The sequence below is a fragment of the Pseudorasbora parva genome, chromosome 4 (assembly GCF_024679245.1).
Source record: "Pseudorasbora parva isolate DD20220531a chromosome 4, ASM2467924v1, whole genome shotgun sequence".
NCBI classification, from domain to species: domain Eukaryota; kingdom Metazoa; phylum Chordata; class Actinopteri; order Cypriniformes; family Gobionidae; genus Pseudorasbora; species Pseudorasbora parva.
The window spans coordinates 751,644-769,098 of record NC_090175.1 but is presented as its reverse complement, the minus strand read 5'-3'; the positions used below and the strand labels follow the sequence as shown (position 1 = coordinate 769,098).

Below are 17,455 nucleotides of genomic sequence, written 5' to 3'. Positions count from 1 at the left end.
TTGAGTGGCACGAACGCATTAATTTAAGCAGAATTTCCACCACAGGAACTAGGGACTTTTGGGAGGTACTCGGTATGTTTTGAATGTTTTGACTGGCAGGGATCAGTTTGTTTGGCCTGATGCTCGCGAGATAATGCCAGATGATTGTGGCAAAGATACTCCAAAGACAAAAGATCATTCATCAGATGGAAAGAGCTCAGTTTCGGACATACTGGGAAGGTAGGGTGGGGTGAAATGCTGAAAAGTGTTGAGCCTGAAAACTGTTTAGGAATGTCAGTGGATGGACTGGAATGGAATATATATATATATATTGTGGTGAGATCTGGTATTTACCTCAGCTCCTGATGAAGGTAACCCGGTAGGTTAGTTGACCTTGGCCTTGTAAGATGCACTATAATGCTCTTTCTATTATTATAGAACTGTCTTTATAAGCTGAAGTAAAAAACAGAACAGTACTTTGTCTTTATAAAATAAAAGTTTATTTAAACAAAAGATAAAAATACTGGTTACACAATGATCAATATATATTAGCAAAATATCAAAAGGTTACAGATTATAATACTTCAGCTTTTCCAATTTCAACAGGGCAGTCCTGTATGAGTGGAAGAATACAAAGGCTAATTAACTTGTATGCAGTTCCAAGCAATAGATGTAAAAAATAACTTGTTCTCATCAGAGCAATTCAAGTTAAAACCATACAGCAGAGCAATTTGAGCAAATACTCGTAGAGAACCAATTTCTCCACTAGGATACACCTATCAACCAAATCAAAAGATGCACACCGAACAGACAAAGAACAGATGTATTTATACAGAATCCTTTACATTGACCTCTATGCAGTTCCTTCGGGCTTTTTCAGAGGAACTAGAGCTGCCATATATATTTATATTGCCTTCCTCTCTTGCTGATAGCTGTGGTAATTGCTGATGACGAGTTGTTTTGGATAGATAATTTGAACGTGCTCCTCACAAACTTTGCTAATAACGCATGATTTGTGGATGGGGTCTATGCTAATAAAGCAGAGTCCATCATCAGTTGTTGGTGGGGTCTGCTAATAGGGTGGAGTCCTTATGCAGTCCTGTTTGGGGATCTATGCTAATAAGGTGGAGTTCGTCAACAGACATGGGTGGGTCTATGCTAATAGGACGGAGTCCGTAAGCAGTCATGTTTAGGGTCTAGGCTAATAAGGTGGAGTCCGTCAACAGACATGGGTGGGTCTATGCTAATAGGACAGAGTCCATAAGCAGTCATGTTTGGTGTCTAGCCTAATAAGGTGGAGTCCGTCAACAGACATGGGTGGGTCTATGCTAATAGGACAGAGTCCATAAGCAGTCATGTTTGGGGTCTATGCTAATAAGGTAGAGTTCATCAACAGACATGGGTGGGTCTATGCTAATAGGACGGAGTCCATAAGCAGTCATGTTTGGTGTCTAGCCTAATAAGGTGGAGTCCGTCAACAGACATGGGTGGGTCTATGCTAATAGGACAGAGTCCATAAGCAGTCATGTTTGGTGTCTAGCCTAATAAGGTGGAGTCCGTCAACAGACATGGGTGGGTCTATGCTAATAGGACAGAGTCCATAAGCAGTCATGTTTGGGGTCTATGCTAATAAGGTAGAGTTCATCAACAGACATGGGTGGGTCTATGCTAATAGGGCGTAGTTTATCAGCAGTTGTGGGTGTGGTCTACGCTAAGGGGCGGAGATAAGGTCACAGGAAGTCCTGGATATATGCCAAATAATTACATTAAGTTTAAGGTTTGTTTTTCAAGCAAGTCCTTGACCATTGGCCAATACAGTACGAATTGTATACGGTATTAGAATAGCAGGTGAGTAAATAATCACTGGCTTTTTACTTTTGGTGAACTATCAAGACAATATAATTTATTGCTTAAGGTTTTACAGTTAAATGCTAAATGTGTTTTAACAGACACGAAACACATCAGATACATTTCTGCAGACTTTATTTCTTTAATAAACTTGCTCATTTCAAACATTTCTTAACAGGTTAATCTAATTTCTTCAGTCCAAGTCCGAGTCCCAAAGGCCCAGTGAACCTCAGAGTCTAATCTTTCTCTTCACTGAATACTAGAGACTATGCACATACTTTTATTTTAAAAGACCCATCAGAACTTCTCCTCGTACTAAAAGAGAAGTGCAGCGGACGAGCTGCACTACATTTTGTTTTTGATGCAGACATCTGGAGCTGTCCGAGGCTTGAGTTTGAGCTTGATGGGGTCTTTGGGAGCCAGAAATCCGTTGGGGCCGAGCTCCAGAGGAACCTGTGAAGAGCAAGAGAAGGTCAGGGTCAGCAAACAAACAAACACTGATACCAGAGATACCAATCCGTCAGCTCACCTGTGTCTCCTCACACACAGAGACATCAAACCTCTGCAGGACCTCCACGATGGCCAGCTTCATGGTCATCTGAGCAAATCTCATCCCTATGCAGTTCCTGGGCCCGAGGCCGAAGGGCATGTACATGTAGGGGTCAATCGTCTCCTTGTTTCCTTTAGTGAACCTGGTAATAGGACAGGAAAGAGTCATGTTGGCTTTAAGTATTTATACAGACAGTTACTCTAAAGAACCATCCTTGTGTTCCTAGTGCAACAGTGCCGCTTTCTTTCTCAGCAGCCTGGGTTCTGGAACTTTTTTTTCATAGGGATTTTACAGAAATATTCAGTTATAATCCAGGAACCAAAATAAATCCAATTGTTTCAAAGCAGCTTCAAATTTGGCTGTACAGCCACTCTGGTGAAAATGGTGATGTTATCCAGTTAATTTAAATTATCATATTGTGTCAATAGTCACGGTTCAATTACAGATTTGTGCAAAACTTTTGCGACATTTTCTAAATTTCGATAAAAAAATAATTTAGAAATTACAGCGTTTCAATTAGCCGCAGTTATGCGACTAAAACGTATTAATTTCCACATGTGATAGGTCATTCCAAAAATTATGTCACCTATGATGGTAGGTTTGAACATCTCCTCCACTGCACTAGCCATTCTTATTAATAGAGACGTGTGTTATACAAGCATCAATGGCAAGGAAAGATCGACTTTTACGCACGTCAGGTTATTGTGATGCACTGCCACATAAAGAGAAGAATGAAATGTTTGAATTTGCATGGTGGTAACCACTTCGTTATTTTGCCTTGAAATTTTGTTTGTTGGAAATATGAACTTAATTTAGAAATGCTTATGAAATGAAAAACTTTGCATTTGATAAAATAAATGAATTTTGAGAACATCAAAAGATAACACTCTAGAGTACACTCAAGAGTAAAGCTCAGAGAACACTCTAGAGTAACGCTCAGAGAACACTCTAGAGTAACGCTCAGAGAACACTCTAGAGTAACGCTCAGAGAACACTCTAGAGTAACGCTCAGAGAACGCTCTAGAGTAACGCTCAGGGGACACTAGAGTAACGCTCAGAGAACACTCTAGAGTAACGCTCAGGGGACACTCTAGAGTAACGCTCAGAGAACACTCTAGAGTAACGCTCAGAGAACACTCAAGAGTAAAGCTCAGAGACCACTCTAGAGTAACGCTCAGAGAACGCTCTAGAGTAACGCTCAGAGAACGCTCTAGAGTAACGCTCAGGGGACACTAGAGTAACGCTCAGAGAACACTCTAGAGTAACGCTCAGGGGACACTCTGGAGTAACGCTCAGAGAACACTCTAGAGTAACGCTCAGAGAACACTCTAGAGTAACGCTCAGAGGACACTCTAGAGTAAAGCTCAGAGAACACTCTAGAGTAACGCTCAGAGAACACTCTAGAGTAACGCTCAGAGAACACTCTAGAGTAACGCTCAGAGAACACTCTAGAGTAACGCTCAGAGAACACTCTAGAGTAACGCTCAGAGAACACTCAAGAGTAACGCTCAGAGAACTCTCAAGAGTAACGCTCAGAGAACACTCAAGAGTAACGCTCAGAGAACACTCTATAGTAACGCTCAGAGAACACTCTAGAGTAACGCTCAGAGAACACTCTAGAGTAACTCTCAGAGAACACTCTAGAGTAACGCTCAGAGAACACTCTAGAGTAACGCTCAGAGAACACTCTAGAGTAACGCTCAGAGAACACTCAAGAGTAATGCTCAGAGAACACTCTAGAGTAACTCTCAGAGAACATTCTAGAGTAACGCTCAGAGAACACTCTAGAGTAACTCTCAGAGAACACTCTAGAGTAACGCTCAGAGAACACTCTAGAGTAACGCTCAGAGAACACTCTAGAGCAACGCTCAGAGAACACTCTAGAGTAACGCTCAGAGAACACTTTAGAGCAACGCTCAGAGAACACTCTAGAGTAACGCTCAAAGGACACTCTAGAGTAACGCTCAGAGAACACTCTAGAGTAACGCTCAGAGAACACTCGAGAATAACGCTCAGAGAACACTCGAGAGTAACGCTCAGAGAACACTCTAGAGTAACGCTCAGAGAACACTCAAGAGTAACGCTCAGCGAACACTCAAGAGTAACGCTCAGAGAACACCCAAGAGTAACGCGCAGAGAACACTCTAGAGTAACGCTCAGAGAACACTCTAGAGTAACGCTCAGAGGAATCTCTAGAGTAACGCTCAGAGAACACTCTAGAGTAACGCTCAGAGGACACTCTAGAGTAACGCTAAGAGAACACTCTAGAATAATGCTCAGAGAACACTCTAGTGTAACTCTCAGAGAACATTCTTAAGTAACGTTTAGAGAACACTCTAGAGTAACGCTCAGGGAACACTCTAGAGTAACGCTCAGGGAACACTCTAGAGTAACGCTCAGGGAACACTCTAGAGTAACGCTCAGAGAACACTCTAGAGTAACGCTCAGAGAACACTCTAGAGTAACGCTCAGAGAACACTCTAGAGTAAGGATCAGAGAACACTCTAGAGTAACGCTCAGGGAACACTCTATAGTAACGCTCAGAGAACACTCTAGAGTAATGCTCAGAGAACACTCTAGAGTAACGCTCAGAGAACACTCTAGAGTAACACTCAGAGAACATTCTTAAGTAACGCTCAGAGAACACTCAGAGAACACTCTAGAGTAACGCTCAGAGAACACTCTAGAGTAACTCTCAGAGAACATCCTTAAGTAACGCTCAGAGAACACTCTAGAGTAACGCTCAGAGAACACTCTAGAGTAACGCTCAGAGAACACTCTAGAGTAACACTCAGAGAACACTCTAGAGTAACGCTCAGAGAACACTCTAGAGTAACGCTCAGAGAACACTCTAGAGTAACGCTCAGGGGACACTCTAGAGTAATGCTCAGAGAACACTCTAGAGTAACGCTCAGAGAACACTCTAGAGTAACGCTCAGAGAACACTCTAGAGTAACGCTCAGAGAACACTCCAGAGTAACGCTCAGAGAACACTCAGAGAACACTCTATAGTAACGCTCAGAGAACACTCTAGAGTAACGCTCAGAGAACACTCTAGAGTAACACTCAGAGAACATTCTTAAGTAACGCTCAGAGAACACTCAGAGAACACTCTAGAGTAACGCTCAGAGAACACTCTAGAGTAATGCTCAGAGAAGACTCTAGAGTAACTCTCAGAGAACATCCTTAAGTAACGCTCAGAGAACACTAGAGTAACGCTCAGAGAACACTCTAGAGTAACGCTCAGAGAACACTCTAGAGTAACGCTCAGAGAACACTCTAGAGTAACGCTCAGAGGACACACTAGAGTAACGCTCAGAGAACACTCTAGAGTAACGCTCAGAGAACACTCTAGAGTAACGCTCAGAGAACACTCTAGAGTAACGCTCAGAGGACACACTAGAGTAAAGCTCAGAGAACACTCTAGAGTAACGCTCAGAGAACACTCTAGAGTAACGCTCAGAGGACACTCTAGAGTAACGCTCAGAGAACACTCTAGAGTAACGCTCAGAGAACACTCTAGAGTAACGCTCAGAGAACACTCCGCTGTGAGACGAGACCGGTGTGGCGTGCAGCTAGAACTCATACGCACTCGTCACCGGCCCGCTTTCACAGTCCTTCGCCTTGCTGCTTGCCACAAAAACGCCCAAAGAGCATAATGTATTTAAAGACAATGTTCGCCATGATGGTTTTGAATTGTTTGAAATATAATTGGAATCACTTCACAAAAAAATACTATTAAATGCAACATGTCTGTCATATAAACTATATAAAATTATAATGAGAACATCATAATTTCGTGCTTGGGGCAACGATTTAATGGTAATACTTTTGTTTTTGTAATCTCTAAAAGTCTCTCAAAAATTATATAAAAATTTGTATTTGTATTTATTTATCTGCCAATATTTTGTTTATCGGCTTTTAAATATAAGGAATTTTCTTAAATGTATAGAATCAGACTAAATTTTGATATCGCGCATCCCTACAAAATAATCTGAAATAATTTGGAATGATGGCTTCAGCAAAAGCAGTTACCATCGATGCACGCTGTAGCTCACAATTTAAAAAAAGTTATCATTAAAAATGAATTCTCCTATGGATAAGATTGGAAATGGATTTGAATTTTCACATCCAGAACAGATGGTTGTGCTCCATTGTAGCCAGTGCAGCTTCACCAGACCCGTACGATGACTGAGACAGGAGAAACTCATCCTGACCTCTCTGGTTTGAAGCTCTCGGGTTCACTCCAGTAATCTGGGTCTCTATGGAGGGCGTAGGTTGGGATTATAACGATCATGTCTTTAGGGATGACGAGGCCATTGATGTCCACTGTTTTCTTGCAAACTCGTTCGAGTCGAGCGCCGACCGGAAAAAGCCGGAGGGACTCGTTCAGCGCAGCGTCCAGATAGTCCATGTTCATAACAGCTTCATAGTCCACTGGGGCCTTCAACACACAAGCAATGGTTAAAGCCTCAGACTCATCACACTGATCCCAATTAACGAATCATTGGAGTGCTACCTTATTCGGGAAGGTCTCGTCGATCTCCTCCTGCAGTTTCTCCATGGCCTCTGGGTTGGTTGCGAGATTGTAGAAGAAGAACGCCAGAGTGCTGCTGCTGGTCTCGTAACCGGCTAAGATGAAGATCAAGGCCTGCGATAAGATCTCGTGGTCGCTCAGACCTGCACAGGAGACGGGTTAAGGTACGAGTCTTCATATATGGAGAATGGAAACCCATCTGAGATGCTTCACCTTTCTCCGAGTGTTCCTTGCCAGTTAGAGTTTTCCCTGCCGTCTGAGAATCGACCATCAGCTGCAGGAAGTCAACTCTCTTCTGCAGGATTAGAGAACCGTGGTTTAAAACATCATTATTAATTAGTTGTTCATGTTTAGTGTTTGTTGTACCTTCTTGTGGTCACTGGCCACTCTTTCAGACTTGATCTTCTGTAAGGCAGCGTAGAAGAAATCGGTCACAGATGTCGGGAAAAGGGAAAAATCCATTTTCTCCATGAGGGGGGTGATGAAAGGAAATATAGCTACAGAAGAAATTTTAAAAAGGTCTTAACGGTGAATGTTCTCTCAAATTCTTCCTATAACATGTATGGATCATTGATTCAGACTTCAGTTTCCTATGTTAGCTTTTGAAGTGTGTTTAACTGACTAGTTGAGCCCTTTACCACAGATCAGCAACAGAGGGTTCAGTAAGTCAAACTTCAGCAGTTTCTTAATGTTGGTCACAAATGGATCTTTGGGGTTGTTGAGGGAGTCGATGTCCACGCTGAACGCCGTGCTGGTCGCCACATCCAAACTGTACGCACCGAAGAACCTGAGCGCATGAGGCAAGAAAAATACATTATTATTCTCATTCAGCCTGTATACTCTCTATATGTAATGAATGTTTCCTCTGTCCGGGAGGTTATTATAGTGGTAATATTGTTGCTCTTTTCTTATCTCTTCAGATAATGATAAGCCGTTTGTGATATAGTATGCAACATGTCTCACTCTTTTATATCCACATTTTCTCCTCGTGTTGCTGATTTTCCCAGATTCTGAACAAGAATTTTAGAGTGTGTCTTCATGATGCCAAACATCTAGAGTGAGAAACAGCAGTCCATCATCATCATGATCATCATCATCATCATCATCATGTTTGATATTTATTATGAAGAGAGTAATCATTAATCTCAGTTCTTGTTTGTTTGTTTGTTTGTTTGTTCATGAAACAGTTCTGCCTTGATGTAATGCTTTAGCAATACAATAACCCTTGTTAGTGTGAGAATGATCCAAATAAAGATTCACAAACCTCCTTTAACCTCCCGCTGGTGAAGGATGGCGAGAGGACGCTGCGGATTCTCCTCCATTCGTCGTCTTCAACAATGGACACAGCGTCGTACAGCGGCCCATTTAGACCGATGTTCTGCCAGAACAGAGGACAAATGTGGAGATAAAATGAAAACACAGGCACAAACTCTGGCCTGAAAACATTCAAATGACTATTAAAAAGCAACACTTTGCCTCTTGAGAAATTTTGAGTTCTCTCACAAATATTTTGCATTAGCTGAGAAACTTTGCATTCTCCCTCAAATGTTTTGCATTCCCAGAGAAGTTTTGATTTCTTTCGCAAATCTTTTACGTTCCCAGAGAAACTTTGCGTTCTCTCGCAAAACTTTTCTTTCTATCTCGCTTTTTTAAAATCATCTCCACCTTGGACAACTTTGCTCTGTAGTATTTCAAAACTAACAAAATAATCAACATTTCAAAGATCTCATTAGATCATTTCAGTATTTGACCAAACTGATGTCCTTTCACTATAATGATGAAGATGAAGGTGATTTTACCCTTCTGTTGGTGAAGAGCGAGTAACATTCTTTAACCAGGATGGTTTTGATGATGGATTGATCCATGATACACAGCACAGGCTGCCTCGCATCGTAGATACTGTGAGAAACAAGTCATTCAGAAAAACATTACAGTCAGAAAAATCATTCATTAAAAGTGTATAATGTGATTTACTTTTATTAGGGCCGGAGCACCGATGGTGTGAGGACCATATTGGAATTGGTCAGCCGATTATTAAATCACTTCCCAAATAAATCACATTTTTGAGGGCCTAAACATGCTTAAAAAGTCATGAAACTTTGCACACACGTCAAAAGTGGTGAAGGTTTACTTCTGATATTTGTTTCAGAATTAGGCGTTGCAAAATAACTCGATAGCTCCACCTATAAAATTAAGTGCCATTCGGGAATTTGCATATTTTGAATTTTCTCTGCAAATTTTTTGCAGTTTTTGCCACTTCCAGGCATTGCACTTTAACAAACTCCTCCTAGAGACGTAATCAGATCATTATCATATTTGCACAGTCCAATCTAAAGGCCTTTGTGATGTTAAATTGTGAAGATCTACAGTTTTCCCTAAAGGGAGTGTCCATAGTGGCCTGACAAATTTCGATGTATCGGCATGACACAGGAAGCTGTTGTAAGTCAGGCATACAATGTCCAATCTGGCCCAAACTTCACATGTTTGATAAGAGTTCTGGCCTGAAAACAGCTACATATGAGTTTCTGAATAAGGCATGGCACAATGGCTCAATAGTGCCACCAACAACATTTCAATTAAGTGCCCCTCCCACTAAGTTTCATGTACAGGAAGGAAATTCTTTACACACATATAACAGCCCAATACTGGCCCAGGCCCATAGCATACAGCTATTTCACTTGCATTTTGGGGCTGTACATAGTTTTTCTGCCACAACACCATATTGATGAAAAATGTCTCGCTCAAATCATCACTGTCATCTGGGTCATCCTGCACCTTCTTCTTTTGGCTTTTCCCTTCAGGGGTCGCCACAGCGAATCATCTGCCTCCATCCAGTCCTATCTTCTGTATCCTCTTCTCTCAGACCAACTACATTCATGTCCTTCTTCATTACATTCATAAACATCCTCTTTGGTCTTTCTCTCGATCTTCTGCCTGGCAAATCTAACCTCAGCATTCTTTTACCAATATATTCACTCTCCCTCCTCTGAACATGTCCAAACCATCTCAGCCTGGCCTCTCTAACTTTGTCTTCAAAACATCTCACATGTGCTGTCCCTCTGATGTACTCATTCCTGATCCTATCCATCCTCTTCACTCCTAAAGAGAACCTCAACATCTTCAGCTTTGCAACCTCTAGCTCTTCCTCCTGTCTTTTCCTCAGTGCAACTGTCTCTAAACCATACAACATCGCTGGTCTTACTACTGTCCTGTACACCTTTACTTTCATTTTTGCTGGTACTCTTTTATCACACAACAGACCTAAAACTTTTCTCCACCCATTCCAACCTGCCTGCACACGCTTCTTCACCTCTTTTCCACACTCCCCATTGCTCTGGACTGTTGACCCTAAGTACTTAAAATCCTGCACCTTTACCTCTTCCCCCTGTAACCTCACTGTTCCACTTGGTTCCCACTCATTCACACACATGTATTCTGTCTGGCTGCGACTAACCTTCGTTCCTCTTCTCTCCAGAGCAAACCTCCAACTCTCTAGACTTTCCTCCACCTGCTTGCTGCTTTCGCTACAGAACACAATGTCATCTGCAAACATCATAGTCCATGGAGATTCCTGTCTGCCCTCTTCTGTCAGCCTGTCCAACACCACCGCAAATAAGAAGGGGCTCAGAGCCGATTCTTGATGCAGTCCCACCTTCACCGTGAAGTCCTCTGTCTCCCCTACGGCACACCTCACCACTGTCCTACTGCTCTCATAAATATCCTGCACCACTCTAACATACTTCTCCGCCACTCCAGATCTCCTCATACAATAGCACAGCTCCTCTCTTGGCACTCTGTCATATGCTTTCTCTAAATTTACAAAGACACAAAGGAGACTTTCTGACCCTCTCTGTACTTCTCCATTAACATTCTCAAGGCAAATAATGCATCTGTAGTGCTCTTTCTTGGCATGAAACCACACTGCTGCTCACAAATGTCCACTTCTCCCCTTAAATTTGCTTCCACTACTCTTTCCCACAACTTCATTGTATGGCTCATCAGCTTAATACCTCTGTAGTTTCCACAACTTTGCACATCTCCTTGTTCTAAAAATCGGCACCAAAACACTTCTCCTTCATTCCTCAGGCATCCTCTCGAATAAAACCTTGTTGAAAAGCCTAGTTAAAAACTCGACTGACATCTCTCCTAGACACTTCCATACCTCCACTGGTATGTCATCAGGACCAACTGCCTTTCCTCTCTTCATTCTCTTCAAATCTCTCCTAACTTCACCCTTGCTAATACTTTCTACTTCTTGGTCAACAATATTTGGCTTTACAACTCTTCTCTCTCTGTAATTTTCCTCATTCATCAGTTCCTCAGAGTACTCATTCCATCTTTTCCTCACCTTCCTGTAACTTGTCAAAACATTTCCATCTCTATCTTTAATCACTCTAACCTACTAAACATCCTTTCCATACCGATACACATCCCTCTCACCTTTTTTACCATCTAACTTTGCATACATGTCCTCATACACTTTCTGTTTGACCTTTATAACCTTCTCCTTCTTTGACTAACAGTAGCCCAATTTCCACCAGTGTCCTGTAGGTCAACGGCACTGATGGCTGTTGTTGTTAACCGGGACCCAACCGATCCGGTATGGAAGTAATCTTCGTGATTTGCATAATGAATAGTGGTGCATAGGTCATCCTGCACCATGTGTATCTTTTTTCTGGTATGACACATTTTCGCTTAGTGATTTTGCTTTTTACACTTTGCACATGTTTTTCCAAATGCAGGGCATTGTCTCGGTCTGTGAGTTTCAGCACACTTCTTACAGTCAAACTGTGTTTGATCATTGTCTCTCTTTTTGACTTTTTGTTTGAACTTGAACTGTGATTTTCCTTTCATTCTCACTACATTCACGGACTTGCTTTCTTAGTCACATGAGGCCGCTTGAAAAGTAAGTGCATGTTGCTTTGCCAGCTCATTAGCTTGACATATTTTTATTGCACTTTCCAGTGTGAGATCCGCTTCCCTCAACAGCTTTTCTCTTAACTTCTTTTCATTTGTCCCATATACACCCTTATCATTGAGTTTTTTAGATCACCAAATTTGCAGGACCTAGCTTTTATTTTTAGATCAGTGAGATAATTATCAAACGACTCACCCGGCTGTTGGAGACGAGAACAAAATACATATCTCTCGTAAGTTTAATTATTATTTGAAAGACAGTGTTCATCAAACTTCTTTAGGACCTCATCAAACTTGTCTTTATCGTCGGGTTGATTATATACAAAGGTGTTAAATACTTCAATAGCCTCTGCTCCTGCAATGGTTAGCAAAAGGGCTATTTTTCTTTCTTCGTCTGCTTCTCACTCTCTGCTATTTACCCAGAAATATTTGTCACATACCTGTCCTGTCTTGTGTGCACATGTGGGTTTTGTCAGTATGGCCTTTGTGCTTCTGTCATTGTCTGATCCCTCTCCCCTTGTTATCTATTTAGTGTTTGATTTCTCCCACCTGTGTTTTCTCGTACATTGCCTCATTTGTTCCCTTTTATAAGCTCCTGGTGTTTGTCAGTCTTTGTGGTATCGTTGTCTCGTCTATATGTCTCTCGGTTCCCTGTGTTGGTATGTCTTCAGTTCATGTTTTTGATTATGTATTTTGCCCCCTCGTGGGTTGTGTTTTCTGTTTATGTTTATTTTTGTTGTAAATAAATTATCAATTCTGCACTTGAGTCCTCGCACCATTTTCCTTTGTGTTGAACGTGACAGAACGATACCACCTCTAAGAGGACTCAGCAGAAGATGGGTAGCTTCCTTTTTTCATCTTCAACTACCTGCAACTTGCAAGATATGTGAGCTTTAATTAAATCCGTCAGCAGGGGGCTGACGTGAGGGACTTTGCCTGCAGTCTCCTTATTAAAGTAGATCACATGACTTACACTGAGGCAGAGATTAAGGAGGTATTGAACATCTGTTTGGACATGCCTCTCAGCCCGGGGGAGATGGAAAAGCTGGGGCATCTGGGATTCTGGGGCTTTGTCCATCATATTTACCATCTTGGAGAGCCTGAACATCCTTGGCTAGCAGAATCCCAGCCCACTGACGGTTCCCTTCCATCTACTGTCAGTGGAGGCCCCAGTCCTCCGATGAAACGGAGAAGGAGGAGGAAGAGCAGGCCTACCTTATCGGACACCTTCACTGGGGAGGAGGTGACTTCAGGGGTAGGAGAGCCGGTGGTCCCTGTTCCGGTGGACCCAGTTCTGGTGGATCGTGTGCCGGTGGTCCCAGTTCCGGTGGATTGTGTGCCGGTGGTCCCAGTTCCGGTTGATCGTGTGGCTGTGGTCCCAGTTCCAGTTGATCATGTGCCGGTGGTCCCAGTGCCGGTGGTCCCAGTTCCGGTGGACCCTGTGCCAGTGGATCGTGAGCCGGTGGATCGTGAGCCGGTGGATCGTGTTCTGTTGGACTCAGTTCTGGTGGTCCGTGTTCCGGTGGACTCTATTCCGGTGGTCCGTGTTATGGTGGACCCTGTTCCGGTGGTCTTGAAACGGAGGAGGAGAAGGAAGGCTCCCTCCGTGCCTGTTCCAGTGGTCCGAGTTCCGGTGGATCATATTCCGGTGGTCCCAGTTCCGGTGGATCACATTCCGGTGGATCGTGTTCCGGTGGTCCCTGTGCCGGTGGTCCCTGTGCCGGTGGTCCCTGTTCCAGTGGTCCCTGTGCCGGTGGTCCCTGTTCCGGTGGTCCCTGTGCCGGTGGTCCCTGTTCCGGTGGTCCCTGTGCCGGTGGTCCCTGTGCCAGTGGATTGTGTGCCGATGGTCCCTGTGCTGGGGGATCGTGTGCCGGCGGACTCTGCTCTGCCCGTGCCGACCCGGCGCCTTGCCCTGACCGCGCCGCCCCGGCATCCTGCTCTGACCGCGGCGTCCTGCTCTAATCGCGCCACCCCGGCGCCTGGCGGCTTGAACTCTGCGAGCTACCCGAGTCTGTCCCTCCCATGCCTCCCTGGTCTGTCCCTCCCGTCCCTCCCTGGTCTGTCCCTCCCGTCCCTCCCTGGTCTGTCCCACCCTGGTCTGTCCCTCCCTGGTCTGTCCCTCCCGTTCCTAGTGGAGCGTCTGGTAGCCGCTCCTTAAGGAGGGGGTAATGTCACATGCCTGTCCTGTCTTGTGTGCACATGTGGGTTTTGTCAGTATGGCCTTTGTGCTTCTGTCATTGTCTGATCCCTCTCCCCTTGTTATCTAATTAGTGTTTGATTTCTCCCACCTGTGTTTCCTCGTTCCCTGCCTCATTTGTTCCCTTTTATAAGCTCCTGGTGTTTGTCCGTCTTTGTGGTATCATTTTCTCGTCTATACGTCTCCTGGTTCCCTGTGTTGGTATGTCTTCAGTTCATGTTTTTGATTATGTATTTTGCCCCCTCGTGGGTTTTGTTTTCTGTTTATGTTTATTTTTGTTGTAAATCAATTATCAATTCTGCACTCACACCATTTTCCTTTGTGCTGAACGTGACAATATTGTTTGCTCGCTATGTAGGGTGTGATACTATAAAGTATTGTTATATTATTCAAATAGAGTACGGACATAAATGTATGCTATTCTACCTGGAGTAGATATTTATGTTAAAACTATGTCAATGCTCGATGATGCATTTGGAGCTCAACTTTCTTTAAAAAAAAAACTGAGTGAGCAACTGCTTGCCCTCATTTGCCTTTCTCTCTTTAATCTTCTTTTCTTTTCATTTTTTGAGCCCCTGATTTTCCTTTCTTAAGGAAAGACAGGACTCTTTCCCTGTCTTCCTAGTTCATCTCGCAGGTCCGCAACAGAAGCACCTAACCTGCGGGTCGTACTATTTAAATTGATTTGAGAGGGGTGGTGGGGCCCTGCACAGCATGAAAATGACTTTTTTTAAATACCAAACCAGTGCCTAACTACAAGTTTAGTTTTGCACTGGAATTTTTCTATTTGTACATAAATGCTCTACAAACATGTTTGTATAGCCTCGGTACTGGCCCCCGGTCCGATGCCTCTGCAAATCTTACTGATCTCATAAGGTTGAAACTTCAAACATGTTTGTCATTTCATCTTAAACTGAAGCACACAGCAGAATCATTTCTGTTTCATATGTTCTGTAATTATTCTTTCAGATGATTCATTAAGATTAATCAGTGATGTGTCATCCGTCTCACACTCACCCCCAGACTCGTCCATACTTCCTGAAACACTCGAGATCGAAGTAATGAAACCCCTGAAAGCACACGACAGTCGGGTTCACATTTAGACACGTTCAGAAGATTCATATCAAAAACTATAGTATAATCTGTGTGTTATATGCCAATAGGTTTACGTTAGATTCTCATGGATCTGTAATGAACCTTCAATAGACTCATGCTGTATTTGCTTTAAAATAAACTCACCTCTCTATATCTCAGCATCGTTCCGAAGAACGGGATGGGTCTGGGACCCTGTATCCCCAACTTCTTGAAATGACTGTGAGTCCAGGATCCATATCTGGAAGTGACAGCAAAACCATTTGAATAAAACCATCCCAGATGACAAAAAATATGTTCTGAGAATGGTTTGCTAATGTTCGTATTACATTATGAGAGAACATTTTCTGAACCTTTTGAAAGAAGTAGAAACATTTAATTTCATCATCACTTTTATCACGATTCTAGAACTAATTATAGAGATTAGTAGAGTTTCACCAGTCACTTACATAACCAGAAGCGTCACCAACAGCACGAGCAGAGCCCATGTTTCAGCGGAGAAGAACGGACCGTAGCTCATGGTTCCTGATCCCGGGATGCTCAGAGTAGAATGACTCGCAGCGAGGAGGAGCAGGAGCTTTATTCAGCTCTCAGATTACACTAACAGGAAGAGCTGGAATGTGTTCAACCTCTGCACACACTGACAAACACACCCACAGCATCACGGCTCACCTCTGACCAGACTCTTCATCAAACCACTGCAACAGTCACCTGTACTGGTCCACTTACACACGTTTGTGTTTTCTAATTCTCCTATTGTTTTGTGTCTCTTCTCTCTGATATCACAGATTCTGTCTGTTTGGGATTCTCAGAGCTGAAGTCATGAATCCCAGAGGAAAGGGAAATCACATGATCTTGAGTGATGTTTATTTTTCTGGGCAGCACTGAGATCGACCGGAGAGCAAATGCGTCTCGTCTGTACTCTTACTGTACTTGCTCTTTTCTCTTGAGTCTCAGATAGCTGAAGGAAACCTTAAGCTGATCAACAGTATATTCTGTATTCACAGAGATGAAGTTGAGTGTCTGATGATCCTGATATTCTCGAGGCTGTTCTTTCGGTGTGAATCTCCAAATGAGATTAAATGTGTATTTGATCTCATTAACCTGAAGTTTTCCATTTGGATGAACCAGATTGTGGTGTTTTTAGGCTGATTGAGTCTCATATGACATCATTATTACTGTATAGGGGTGTAGCTGGATAAGATCAGCATGTGTACATTAATTACAGTCGCTTAATGCCTTCACACTAAACTACATAAGATTGCTCAAACAAGCACATCTCAAGCTACTCTGTTTCCCATTCAATCTGGGAACAAAGGAGGAGGAGGACTGATCGTGTTTACAGCTCTCGGGTTGTGCTTCTGTCACGCTATACGTGTTTATGAGCGCACAGGGCATGTTCTAAAGGGATTGTGGGAAGCTGGTCACGAGTGTAAAACCCGGTGAAGTCATTCTTACACAATAATGACTGCACAATTTCTGCCACTGCTTGGCAGACAAAAAACTGCAGTAACACTTTATTTGGATAGTCCACTTTAGACATTCTACTAACTATAAGTAACTTTGCAACTACATGTCAACTGACTGTCATTAGAGTATTAGTAAACTGTCTGATTAATATTTACTAAAACTTTATTTTGTCGGTCCCCCAACAGACATTCTACTGACTATAAGTAAATTGGCAACTACAATTCAACTTATTCTACTAATCCGAACCCTCACACCTAACCATAACCTACCAGTCTACTGACAGTCTGATAATACTCTAATGAGAGTTAGCTAACATGAAGTTGCAAAGTTACTTATAGTTAGTAGAATGTCTAAAGTGGACTATCAAAATAAAGTGTAATCAAAACGGCTAATCAAGGCAGTGTACGTTTACTGAAATACTTGAGATTTGGCATTCCTCGAGTTTGATACGGGCCAAATTGTGACGGCTAGACGACTGGGTCAGAGCATCTCCAAAACTGCAGCTCTTGTGGGCTGTTCCCGGTCTGCAGTGGTCAGTATCTATCAAAAGTGCTCCAAGGAAGGACCAGTGGAGAACCGGCCACAGGGTCATGGGCGGCCAAGGCTCATTGATGACCGTGGGGAGCGAAGGCTGGCCCGTGGGGTCCGATCAAACAGACCAGCTACTGGAGCTCAAACTGCTCCAGAAGTTGATTATGAATTATCATGCTGTTACGCCTGATCGGTGTATATTTACATTACATAGTTTTGCACATAATGATCATTGAATCTGTGAACAATAAGAAAAACATTATAATATTTTAAACTGTTCAGCAGTTTAAACTCATCCGTCCCCTGGGTCATTTTGACTCAAAGTGGGAAAAAA

The 17,455-nt window shown here is 43.0% G+C and overlaps 1 protein-coding gene across 1 annotated transcript; it reads right to left on the bottom strand.

The window, feature by feature from the left end:
* Window positions 1-494: 494 nt before the first annotated feature.
* On the bottom strand, window positions 495-15,762 carry LOC137072603 (cytochrome P450 3A30-like). Its single transcript, XM_067440456.1, has 13 exons — window positions 15,570-15,762; window positions 15,268-15,361; window positions 15,046-15,098; window positions 8,714-8,813; window positions 8,179-8,292; window positions 7,878-7,966; window positions 7,553-7,701; window positions 7,281-7,411; window positions 7,128-7,209; window positions 6,897-7,057; window positions 6,595-6,821; window positions 2,357-2,519; window positions 495-2,280 (listed from the first exon to the last, which is right to left on the bottom strand). The coding sequence occupies exons 1-13, from the start codon at window positions 15,638-15,640 to the stop codon at window positions 2,173-2,175; spliced, it is 1,542 nt and encodes a 513-aa protein (XP_067296557.1). The 5' UTR covers window positions 15,641-15,762; the 3' UTR covers window positions 495-2,172.
* Between the last annotated feature and the right edge of the window lie 1,693 nt (window positions 15,763-17,455).

What these genes read in the sequence shown, in the direction of transcription:
- LOC137072603 (XM_067440456.1), bottom strand. Translation starts at nt 15,640, where the DNA reads ATGAGCTACGGTCCGTTCTTCTCCGCTGAAACATGGGCTCTGCTCGTG. An exon ending in CGATGCTGAGATATAGAGAG is followed by an intron (nt 15,099 to 15,267) that starts GTGAGTTTATTT and finishes GTGTGCTTTCAG; the next exon opens with GGGTTTCATTACTTCGATCT. An exon ending in TGGCCAGTGACCACAAGAAG is followed by an intron (nt 7,210 to 7,280) that starts GTACAACAAACA and finishes CTAATCCTGCAG; the next exon opens with AAGAGAGTTGACTTCCTGCA.